This window comes from Stenella coeruleoalba (genome assembly GCF_951394435.1).
Source record: "Stenella coeruleoalba genome assembly, chromosome: X".
Lineage (NCBI taxonomy): Eukaryota > Metazoa > Chordata > Mammalia > Artiodactyla > Delphinidae > Stenella > Stenella coeruleoalba.
In genome coordinates this window covers 96,442,071-96,454,725 of record NC_137152.1, presented here as the reverse complement: position 1 = coordinate 96,454,725, position 12,655 = coordinate 96,442,071, and the positions used below count along the sequence as shown (strand labels likewise).

Below are 12,655 nucleotides of genomic sequence, written 5' to 3'. Positions count from 1 at the left end.
CCTTTTATCAACGTATAATGTCCATCTTTGTCTCCTATAACAATTTTGACCTGACGTCTGTTTTGTTTGATGTTAGTATAGCCACCTGACCTCTCTCTTGGCTACCATTTGCTTGGAAGCCCTTTAATCATCCTTTCACTTTCAACTTATTTGTGTCTTTGGATCTAAAGCGAGTCTCTTGTAGATAGCATATAAATGGATCATGTTTTTAAAATTCATCTCGCCAATTTCTGCCTTTTAATTGGAGAGTTTAATTCATTTACATTCATAGCAATTACTGATAAGGAAGGACTTCTTCTGTTTTGCTCTTTTTTCCCTATATATCTTACATCTTTTTTGTACCTCAGTTCTTCCATTACTACCTTATTTTGGATTTAATTAATTTTTTTCAGTGTACTGTTTTCATTCCCTTCTCTATATATTTTAAAATTACTTTCTTAGTGGTTACCTTGGGGATTACAATTAAGAAAATTAACATTTTAAGACATGTAGTTTTCTCTTTCTATTAACTTGAGTAAGCTAACTATGTATTTTATAGGTTAATGAATAGAGTTAAATTATTTATAGTCAATATTTCCTAACATCAATCTAAACATTTGTCCTGCTTTAATGTCATAAACTCTCTATTAGTAAATTGAAGAATTGAGTCAGGTTGTTATAGGTTAAATCTTGGGCTTGCAGGCAGAAAGTCTAATCTTTGGTGGTGCAGTTAAACCCTTACCATCCCTAGGCATGAGAGTTTCTCAGCTATTTCTGCCATCCTCCCTCGTTTATGAATTCACTAGGGTGACTACAAGGGGGGGCAGATGGCAGCAACAGTAGCAGGGCCACACTGTATCCAGTGTAATAGGTCATGTTCATTATTCATCCAAATCATCAAGAAAAGTTGGACTATATTCCCTGATCCCTATTTAGGAAGATAGGGAAGTAATGCCTTTGGAAAAGATGTTTACTAAAGGCTAAGAATGAAAAGATGTTGGTACTTTAAAGGCTGTGTCAGTTAGCTGGAAGATCCACTTTGGTGAATCTTTAGTCTCAGTAACTCTGGACTATAAGTAAAGGGCTGTAAATCAGAGCTGGAAAAGATGAAAAGATTTCATAGTTAAAAGCATTTTACAGGGAAGGACAGTAAAGCACAAATAGATGCCCAGGGTCAAACACTCTGGTAGTGGCAGAGCTAAGACCAGAACCCAGTCTTTTGACTTCCGTCCCAGTACCCTTTTCACCCCATCATGTTGCCCCTAGCTTAAACACTACAGTTTAGCTTTAAAAGGAAAACAAAGTATAAGTTGAAAGAACAGTTGGTAGGGTGGCCAGCCCAGGAGGGCGTTCTGGTGGCCCTGAGGGAATCTCCTTGGTTTGGTGTCACGCAGAGGCTGATCAATTGCTATGCACTAAATCCTGTATGTGCATGGATTCCTCACCACAAACCTGGAAGACAGGGAATGTTGGCTAAGGGAAACTTAGCGTGACTCTTCTTTCTGACTTTCTTCCTTCCGCCTAATTGAGGAAAGGCCTGGGTAGCGCTCTCTAACAAGGCCAGGACATCTACTTCTTCCTTGTGACTCTCTCCCTGACACATGGATGAATACAAAAGAGTCCAGGAACACTTATGACACAGAGGCTGCTGCCACTGGCTCCCTGCTTTGGAATCTCTTAGGTCTGCAAGTCCCACAGGAGGTTTGCCCTTATCCTTAATTTATAGATGCGGACAGAGATTTAGAAAATAATTTGCCCAAGATCACACAGAGAGTAAATGATGGAGCAAAGATCTGAATCCAGGTCTATCTGACCTCATTCACTCAAAAGTAAATAATTTTGAGCTGTGTCTGTTTACATAGGCACTTCGAGTAGGAGCATAAAGAGTTGTATGTTTGCCTTTAGATGTATATCACAAAGGCTTACGCAAAGCTAATTACAGACACTGTTCAGTGCAGTGCAACTCTGACATTTCCAAAGCTGCACTGTCATTACCTGAAAACCTTGATTATACTAAACCAATTTCACCCCCTTCAGTGTGAGGGCTGAGCCCTTCATCTTTTTCTCTCTTCCTTCCTAACCAAACCCCAATCCTTTTTCTTCTTTTGAGCTAGAAAGATATAATTCGTGCTTTCATTAAATCCCCTGAAAAGAAGCCAAACAGCACTTGAATGTGGCTCCCAGGTCTGGTGAAGCAAATTTAAGAATTCCAGTGTTGCCAAGAGTATGATTGTTGTCAGGCCCAGCAACCCCATTTTCAGATTTATGGCCTTGCAGTGTGGGTCAGTGGTTTCTGGGGTGTTTTCTAGAGTTCCCTGCAGCATATCACTCAGAGATCAGAAACCTCAAATCTAGGTGAACCACTTCTAATAGGTAGAACGATCACCAGGTTATGGACGCCATTGGAAATAATTTCCATTGTGAATTGTATTATTATGCTTCCAACAGAGCCATTTGGATAGTAAGGACTTTTTTCCTGATGCTTTTTTCTTCAGCAACCATTCAGGGGTGGGTTCAGAGCGCTTAAGTTTGATTCAAGTTCTTTCTTTCCCTCTTTTAGGCAAAACCAAAGCAGGCGAAGCCACGCCTTCCACTGGCTTCTGAAGAAGAGAAAAGCACAACCGAAGGGAAAGAAGCTGACCAAAAGAGGCCGAAAAAAGACAGTATAGGTTGGCATATCTTCACCCTCACCCAGAAACATGTCCTCAAGCTTACCGGCATGATGCTATGTGACAGGAACCCAGGCCTGCTGTTGTGGTCCTCAGAGAGCTTTCAGTTTAAGATGCATACTAATGTGGTCCAAGTTTATCCATCTAAACTGCCCAATTAATACAGTTGCCACTTGTGTGAGATTTAGGTAAAGGGCCATACCTGGATTCCTATTGTACCTAAATGAATTTCCAACCAGAGAGGTGTTTTATGTTTGTTTGTGTGTTTAATTCTATGTCTAATGTACATGCTGAGTTCCTCCGTGAGCCCAGATATCTGAGGGCAGCCAGTGATTTCCCCTTCAGCATTCCCCCTCAGCAACAGAACCAGACAATAATAACAGAACTGGTGAAAAAGACCCTGGTTTTTTAAAGTTGCTTTTCTCTTCCAGTAGAGAGAAAAGGTCTTGTGTTAACAGTGAGACCAGTTCCCATATCCATGGGCAAAGAGGGCTTGGGAAGCTGCAGACAGATGTCCTTGGCGGCCAACACCCATCAAATCCCCAAACAACAAATACCACTGGAGTGAAAATGTGTGTGTGTGTGTGTGTGTGTGTGTGTGTGTGTGTGTGTTAGCTCCAGCTGATGGCAATCTAATTTCAGGCAATACTTGATAAACCAAAATTCCTGTTCCACAAATTAAGTCAAACAGCTCTTTCATATTTTTTCCACAAAGGATTTCACATGTGGGTTCAAAGGCAGGATATCCCTAAATACGTTTTCCCATGAAAAGAAACAAAACCACAAAACTCTTCTGCATAACAACAACAAAACAAGAAATTAAATGAGTAATTTCTTTTGCTTTCTTTTTATCCTCTTTTCATAATTAATTAATTAATTAATTAATTAATTTTTGCAGTACGCGGGCCTCTCACTGTTGTGGCCCCTCCCGTTGCGGAGCACAGGCTTCCGACGCCCAGGTTCAGCGGCCATGGCTCACGGGCCCAGCAGCTCCGCGGCATGTGGGATCTTCCCGGACCGGGGCACGAACCCGCGTCCCCTGCATCGGCAGGCGGACTCTCAACAACTGCGCCACCAGGGAAGCCCTCATATTTATTTTTAATAGCTGTCACTTTTACACACAGAGGATAATACTTATTCAGTGTCCATGAGGGCAGATACTTTGGTTTTCCATGTCATGGGAGTGGTTTGGAGTACAGCACCCCATGCTCAACACTGTGTGCTGGATGTGAAACCACTAGATGGAGCTAGGGACCAGTGGATGATGAGGGAGGGGAGGCCCCCGAGGGCCCTCCCACCTGGGGATTAAAATAAGTTCCTTAGTAAAAGTACTAGAGAGGAGAGGAGCAGTCTGTAGAACTGCTGCCTTGTGCTCGACCTGAAGCCTGTGGACCGATGCAGTTGTTAAGGCTTTCCAAGAATGGCTTTGCATGTATATTACATCAGATTATTTTAATAAAGAGAGTTGAAAGCAGAAGAAATGGGGGGCCATAATCCTACCTTCCAGATAACCCCTGTTGACACCTTTCTAAAAAATAAAGCAATACCTGCACATTATATAAAAATTAAGTAGAATTAAGTAGAAAATAGAAATACTAAGTAGGAAGTAGAATTTCCCTTCACCCTGCCCCAGTCAGTTTCCTAAAAGGTAATCGTTGTTACAAGTTCAAAAATTGCCTTTTGCTGTGTCTCACATCTAATGGTGGAACAGAGTATTGATATAATGGTGATGTGCCGACCTTGGAATCAGTTCATAAAACCGGATTTCACTTTGATTTAAAAATTTCCCACCACAGAAGGCTAATAGTGACCAAGTTGTTCCCTGTGTTCTGAATAGCTACTTCTCCATGCTAGGGAATTCAATAGCAAATAGGTACCCATTGGGCCAGGGAGGAGTATTCTTATCTTACAGAATCAAAAGTACACATCTTTCCTTTTCCTTACTTCTATTTGGTACAGGTGCCTCAGGCTGGGAACAGAGAAACAAAACTGGGATTTATGAACAGAAGACAAGAGATCCGGCTGCAAACAGAGATGCCGCTGAGAGCCAGGGCTACCCATTTCTAGCGGCACACAGAAGACAGTGTGGAAGGAGAGGCTCAAGTGCTTTGGAAAGAAGTGAGCATGAATCCAAAGGAAGAAGCTTTAAAGCATCCAGTCTAGCACTTGACCTAGGTAATGGAGCTTGGTTCCCACCTGCCGGTAAGACTGCCAGGGATTTCCGTTCCTGGAACCTGCCCTTGGTGAAGCAAGTCATGGAGCAGCCCCCGACGGCACGAACAGAAAGCGCTACTCCTCAGGAGCTGCTTTCAGATAAAGATGACATGAGAAGGAGCAATGCCGGTATAGATTTTGAACGCAGAAAAGCACCAGCATCACAGCCCATACCTGGAGACATGGAAGAGTCCACGGTTAGTGGTCTGTCACCATCCCGTGATGATGGGGCTTCTGGAGCCGAGAAGACAGAAGCCAGAGCCGCTCTTTTACCCGTGGTGGGAAGCCCTTCTACAACCCGAGATATTTTCTCAGCGTTTACGGATCCTTCTGATAGCCAGTCAGAAGAGGAAGAAGCGTCCATCTTTGATTTGAAAAGTGTCCAATTTAAAATGAAGTCAGCTCAAGATACCTACAAAGAAAAGTCTCCTGGAAACGTTCTCCAGGCCTTTACCGCAAGCACTTCAGATAGCTTGCTGAGAGCTTCGGTAGAGGGAGGTATTTCTGCAGAGAGGCTGCCTCCCAGAAGCCTTTCCCTGTCCTCGGGGGAGCTGAAAGCTGAAGCCATTGCCTCAGAGGGTACTTTAGAGGCTGACAGTGGTTCTGAGCAGCAGCTGGCTCTTGGATATCTTTTCCAGCCCTCCAAGAAGCACAGAAATGAACAAGAAGACTTCCCAGAATCAGAAAGTTCAGCTGCGGGAGTGAGCGGTCCTGAGCAGCAGCAGATTCCTAGGCGGTGGGCTCCTAGATATTCTTCCCGTGCCTCGGGGAAGCCAGAAGTGGAAGCCGTCTTTTCGTGTTACGAGAGTGCTTCCAAAGAGGGGAGTGGCTTTGGGCAGCAGCGGGCTCCCAGGCACTCTCTCCAGCCTTTGAGGAAGTCCAAAGATGGCCAAGAAGTCTTTGCAGAATCCGGTTTTGCTGTGCAAATGACCGGTTCTGATGAGCAGCTGGCTCCCAGATGCACTTCCCAGACTTTGGGGAGGCCCAAAGACCAAAAAGAAGTCTCCTGGGCTTCAAAGAACGTACCTGGAGTGTGGGGTGCTTCTGTGCAGCAGATGCCTCCCAGGCGCCCTTTCCAGTCCTGGGTGGGCCCTACATCCAAGCAACAAGCCTCTGCAGGTCCAGAGAGCGCTGCTGTGGAGTGGGGCTTTTCCACGGAGGCGTGGCCTCCCAGAGTGACTTCTCAGGCCCAGAGGAGACCAGTAGTGAAACAACCAATCTCCGCAGGTCCAGAGAGTGTCGACACTGAAGGGGATGCTTCTACCAAGCTGCTGCCTTCCAAACATTCCCAGGCCACTGTGAGACCTAAACTCCAGCAAATGTCAAGTTATGAGGGTGCTGCTGTTGAGGTGGGCATTTCTGGGGGGTCACTGCCTCCCAAATATCCTGCCCAGCGGGTTAACAAGTTTAAAGTTGAGGAAATGTCCTCACGTCTAGAGAGCATGGCAGTTGAAGAAGGCATATCTAAGGAATCGGTGCTTCCCAGTCATCTTTTCCAGTTGTTCATGAAGTTTATGGTACAGCATATCTTTTCAGAGATCCCTTCTACTGAGGAGGGAATCCATGTGGATCCTCTGTTTTCAAATCAACCTTCCAAACCCTTGTCGAGGCCTGAAGTCGAGCACCAAGTTTTCTCAGGCTACGAGGGGACCGATGTTGAGGGAGGCATTTTTTTGAAGCAGCTGCCTGCGAAAAGCCCTTTACCGTGCTTGGGGAGGCCCGAAGGCCTGCAGGAAGTCTTCTCACGTTCAGAGAGCACTCCTGTAAAGTGCAGTAGTTCTAAAGAGCAGCCGCCTTGCAGACACCCTGGCCAAGCCGAAGATGAGGCTGAATTTCAGCCACAGACTTTCGCAACAGGCCCAGTGAGTGCAACTGTGGAGTGCAGAGGCTCGGAGGAGCACCCACCTCCCAGACACCCTTTTCAGGCTCCTGCAGCCCCTGAACACCAGCAACAGGTTTATTCAAGTCCCATGAGAGCTGCTGCTGAGGGAAGCATGTTGGAGAGCGATCCTAGCTGCTGGTCCCTACCGAGAGACCCAGCTTCTGCAAACAAAACCAAGAAACACAGCCAAGACTCTGAAGACCTCACTAAGAACGTCCCGATTCCTGCTACCAAAACTGTGACGTTCACCGATGCTCCTGTCTGGCAAACATCCACTTCTCGGGGCACCTACTCTAAGGAGGAAGTTCTTGAGAGTGGTGATCAAGGTAACAGACATTCAAATTTATCCACCAATCGGGCTGTTGTTGAAAACATTTTTGGAGTCCAACTGAGAAAAACCTCTTCCTCATAGAAGTATAAGGGTGAGAAAAGAGATTTTACCAAGCTTCCTTCTGTTTCCCAAAGGGGTCCCCTCTGGACATTTGTCCACATTCTGTAATGGACACATAACCGTCTCCCCATCCCCCTTTCCCCGTGCACCTTACATGGAGATGGGAGTTTATGCTTTTCTCAAAATACCGTTACGTGGATGCTCTCTTCGGCGCCATGTAGATTTTAAAAGCCGGCTCGTTAATAGAGCACTATGTTCAGACCCTCAGCTTGAAATGTTAATCTATTGTAAATGTTTGTGCTTACACAGCTTCTTAACTCACCTGAAATGTCCAAGAATCCAGAGCTAGGTGATTTCTTGAGCATTTATGGCTCTCAAAGCCTTTGTACCTTCAGACTCATCATCACACAGTCTTGTACGTGCCTATAACCGTATCCATTTAACCACACACTTGCATTAGAGACCACGAAGTAACAAATGCAATAAGATTTTCCTTGGAGTTAGAGAAATGACATCAGTGACCTAAGCGTCTGGCCTCCTAGGAATTTTCCCAGCCCACCTGGCAACCATTGTCCTACCCTGAAATGGGGATAGGAAGAGGGATGGACAAGGGAGGCAAAGGGACCAGTAAGAGGATGGTTTGCAAACTTTGAAGTACAGCTTCTTATCTACTCAAGGAACTCCTGCCTTGCCAAGTTGTGGGGAGGGCACAAAAGAAGGGGGCCCTTCTCTATATGTTATCTTTTTATTTTCATTTGGCAGTTAACAAGGATCCCCATTTGGGACATTATTGTGGGTAGGTCCCAGCCAGTCTCAAGACCCTGCCTGCCTCACTTTATTTATTTATTTTTAAAATAAATTTATTTATTTAATTTATTTATTTTTGGCTGCGTTGGGGGGGTCCTCGTTGCGGTTCGCGGGCTTATCACTGTGGTGGCTTCTCGTTGCGGAGCACAGGCTCTAGGCGCGTGGGCTTCAGTAGTTGTGGCTCGCGAGTTCCGGAGCACAGGCTCAGTAGTTGTGGTGCATGGGCTTAGTTGCTCCGCGGCATGTGGGATCTTCCCAGACCAGGGCTCAAACCCGTGTCCCCTGCATCGGAAGGGGAACTCTCAACCACTGCGCCACCAGGGAAGCCCCTGCCTCACTTTAGTTCTAACTTCTTTCATTCCTTTCTCAGGTAAAGCTCCTGGTCGACAGTCAGATCATGCCACCTCAGAGCCAGCTTGGATAACCACGATAAACCAGAGGCAGGAGAGTCTCCAGGCCAACATTCCTGTGAAAGAGCCAGAAACCAAGAATAGAGCTGGAGCCGAGGCTGAGACTAAGGAACCTAGATATGGGGTAGGACCTGGAACAGCCCACAAAACACTCCAAAAGGGTGCTGGAGCCAACTGATTGAGCTTACAATGGGAACTTTCCCAGACATGCAGCTCCCCAGCTCTTTGGATGTATTAGGCAAGGGAAGGGAACTCTTTGGGGGAAAAGACTTGCTTTGTACTCATAGAAATGTGCTCCACTTTATGTTCTTAAAGCATTTGTGAAAAGTAATGAATACGAGAAGGTTCTGTAAATCAAATCCTGTCCTAAATATTCTAGAGCAGGATTCCATGAAATTGGTTGAGAAATAAGTAGTTATTAAAAATCCCCAAAGGTCACCACTGGGGTGAGAGTTGAGTAACTATTCTTACAGATATTTTAGGCCTATAAATATGTATATGTATTTAAGAAAATATAAATGGAATTAAACTATACATATTATTTTTCACTTATTTTATTTCTGGGCACCTTTCCATATCAGTACATAATGATTTAACTTCATGTAAATAAAGGTAGTGTTTGGTGTTGGGTTTCCATATATTGATTTGGTTTGGTCTGGCATCTCCCTATAGGTTAAAAGAGGAGTTATATGATGAACTAGGCTAATGGTACCACAGGTGGATCAGGCATGCTGGGATGATGTCTTGCTTCCAATGTCCCATTTTCAATGTCTTTGGAAGTTTAAGAATGAGAACCCCTCTTGTCAAAACTACATAAAACTGACTCAAGAAAACTCAATGAAATTTACATATCGAGATGTCTAAGTTCCTATACTTTTTTAGGTGCTTACTGAATTTGTTGTGGGATCATGTGAAAATCTGTTTAACTCTTTGCTTTAAAGATCTTTTCATTTCATTATTAGTATTTTTAAGGGAGCAGGGTCATACAGGGGGCAAAGTCCACCTTGGTTAAAGCTTTGTCAGAGGGAAATACACTAGGGTATATGAACTAATTAATTTAGACCAGTTGTGGAGAGGTTAATTTGAAAAGCTTAAACTGTACAATTTTGAAAAGACCTATTGTTATATCACTTTGTAATGCAAGGAGCGCACATCAGATGTAAATAGGTTTTGTTCCATAGAAATCTATGGAACTCAAGTCAGTTAACTGATAAGGTTTGTTTGTGACCACCGCATTTCTGTTAGCTTTCTGTTAAGTGCTGGTAAAGTCCTAGAGAAGACGTTGTCAAGTTACATAATTCTCTTGTTAACCTGTTTACACTGTTTGTATGATTAGACAGCCTTTTCTCCCAGCTCAGAAAGGTGATAAAGTTGAGCCAGCTTAGATTTTGTGAACCTAAATTCTGAACCAAGGTGCTTTCTGTGCTATTTCTTTCCTTATCTCTCTCTTTCCTTTTGATTAATGTTGAACTTATAATACCCAGGACAGGACTTGCACCTTGTGATCTGAGTAAGTAATTTGCTGTTTTCATGTCAGGACTTACAAGCTTTCTGTTTTCGTTTTTGTGTTAAAGAGAACTGGCCTTGCAGATGAAAACCAACCGAGGAGTGTTTTCACTTCTGATGTTAACAGACAGGAGAAGATGGCACTGAAGCCACCGAAGTCTACCAGAGCAGGTAAAAAACACACCCCAACCCCCCACTCCCAAAATAGCCCTGGCAGAAGTTGTGAAACTTTTGCAATTTCAGACAATACATGTCTCTTCCCCCAAATCAGCTTATGATTCTCTCATGGTTCTTCCATTAGATACAGATATTAGCTTGTTTTAGGAAAATCCAATTATTATGACTAAGTCAGTCCAATGTATAATTTTCAGAGGGTCTTACAGTCTTTTACCCCATCGAGGAAGCTGTATCGGAACAAAATTGTGATCACTCACTGGAACTTTCCTGTGGCTGGTATTCAAGAGGAAAGAACCAAGCCACTTTCTAGTCCATAGCAAAATGGTATTTTCTCACCTTCTACATTCCCAGGGAAACTGTGGAAAGTAATCCACTATAAATGCCCAATGGTATTGAATTGTTTTTTAACTATTTAGAAGGCTTGTTTCAGCCCCTCTGTATTCTGAGCAGAGGTATGAGAGGTGGGGAAATGTTGAAAGCTGAAACAAACACTGTGCTGTGATAGAATAGAATGGGGTCTGGTCAGTAGAGTCATGTGCCAGAGGGATTTGTTTTTCAGAAGGAGCAGGGGGAGGGGAGGATAGATTTATATCGAGTCATCTTTGTTCTCTGCCTCAGTCCACCTCATGAAGAAATTAAACTAGGAATTAGGAACCCACCATCTGGCCATGATACAGCAGCACTTGACCTGCTTATAGCTGTGAATATTCTCATGGGCACAGTAATCCAACTCTCACTGTGCATTAGGATCACCTGATGTACTTTTTAAAAATTACAGATGGCCCTGGATCCATTGCTAGAGATTCTAATTCAATTAGTTCAGGAAATAGCATGTGCATTTGTATTTTTAAAAAGAGCCCTAGGGGGTTCTAATGTGTGGCCAGGGTTGAGAACCACTGGTTGAGTCTAAGCCACTAAGTCAATCAACCGTAAAGCAGGATGCGGGAAGGAGTAGAACTGGGGAATAGTGAAGTAGGCTGCTAGGTAGGAGTAGTTGATATAATGTTATTTAGCATAGAGACTTTTACAGGGTGTATCTATTGAGTCATCAACAATCATTTCATACAGCATAATGGATTGGCAAAACGAAAACAATATTACCTAATATGAAATTTTAAAAACTGGACCATACAACATGTTTCCTCTCTGATCTCAATTCAAAAGGGTAAGACAATCCAATAATAACCACCCAAAGATTGGCATTTATAGCTGTAGGTATCTTCTCTCAGGCCTTCCCATGTCAGGCCCCTGTGGCTCTAGCCATATTGATGTTACCCTTTTCACATACCACCCTATGGCATTGCCCATGCACTGACTTTTAGAAGCCAGAGGAAACCTGAAAGGAGGAAAATTTTTACTGCATCCCATAAACATACTTCAGTATCTCTGGGGCTTCTTAACTGCTTGTGTGTTATTTGCTATGGTTCCAGTAGGATTCGAAGATGAGAAGATATTTCAAGTACCTTCTACGGAAGAAGAAACCAGAAGGTTTTCAACTCTCCCAGCCGTGCTACAACAGCCGGTTGAGCCGGATGAGCCAGTCTGGTTCTCCCTGGCCAAGAAGAAAGCCAAAGCATGGAGCCGCGTAGAAGACGCCACGCAATAAATAGCTCCTGGGTGGAGTATCAGCATTTTAAATGATAATTGCCAATAGCTGTATTAATGTCACGTAGTGAATTATTTACTGTAATCATTTTTATTACGCATAAGAGCCTTAAAAGGGGAATTAAAGCTAATAATTATTTGAATGAAACAGATGCCATGAATGCCTAACCTTCAGTACAGTCACTGCCAGCATCTCAAAACCCAGCTTTTCCTCTATAAAAACTATGTAAAATGTAAAACAGAAAGATAGATCAATGGAACAGGAGAGAAAGCCTAGAGATAAACCCACGCTCATATGGTCACCTTATCTTTGATAAAGGAGCCAAGAATGTACAGTGGAGAAAGGACAGCCTCTTCAATAAGTGGTGCTGGGAAAACTGGACAGGTACATGTCAAAGTATGAGATTAGATCACTCCCTAACACCATACACAAAAATAAGCTCAAAATGGATTAAAGACCTAAATGTAAGGCCAGACACTATCAAACTCTTAGAGGAGAACACAGGCAGAACACTCTATGACATAAATCACAGCAAGATCCTTTTCGACCCACCTCCTAGAGAAATGGAAATAAAAACAAAAATAAACAAATGGGACCTAATGAAACTTCAAAGCTTTTGCACAGCGAAGGAAACCATAAACAAGACCAAAAGGCAACCCTCAGAATGGGAGAAAATATTTGCAAATGAAGCAACTGACAAAGGATTAATCTCCAAAATTTATAAGCAGCTCATGCAGCTCAATAACCAAAAAACAAACAACCCAATCCAAAAATGGGCAGAAGACCTAAATAGACATTTCTCCAAAGAAGATATACAGATTGCCAACAAACACGTGAAAGAATGCTCAACATCATTAATCATTAGAGAGATGCAAGTCAAAAGTACAATGAGATATCATCTCACACCAGTCAGAATGGCCATCATCAAAAAATCTAGAAACAATAAATGCTGGAGAGGGTGTGGAGAAAAGGGAACACTCTTGCACTGCTGGTGGGAATGTGAATTGGTACAGC

General features: G+C 43.4%; 1 protein-coding gene across 1 annotated transcript in view; it reads left to right on the top strand.

The window, feature by feature from the left end:
- The window catches only part of KIAA1210, a 36,665-nt gene extending 24,018 nt beyond the window's left edge, over nucleotides 1-12,647 (top strand). The window contains exons 7-12 of the mRNA XM_079911639.1: nucleotides 2,540-2,648; nucleotides 3,547-3,727; nucleotides 4,609-7,070; nucleotides 8,313-8,476; nucleotides 9,927-10,029; nucleotides 11,466-12,647. Of these exons, the coding sequence (XP_079767765.1) occupies nucleotides 2,540-2,648; nucleotides 3,547-3,727; nucleotides 4,609-7,070; nucleotides 8,313-8,476; nucleotides 9,927-10,029; nucleotides 11,466-11,641 (3,195 nt within the window). The 3' untranslated portion in view covers nucleotides 11,642-12,647. The remainder of the gene's footprint in view (nucleotides 1-2,539; nucleotides 2,649-3,546; nucleotides 3,728-4,608; nucleotides 7,071-8,312; nucleotides 8,477-9,926; nucleotides 10,030-11,465) is intronic.
- Nucleotides 12,648-12,655: the final 8 nt, after the last annotated feature.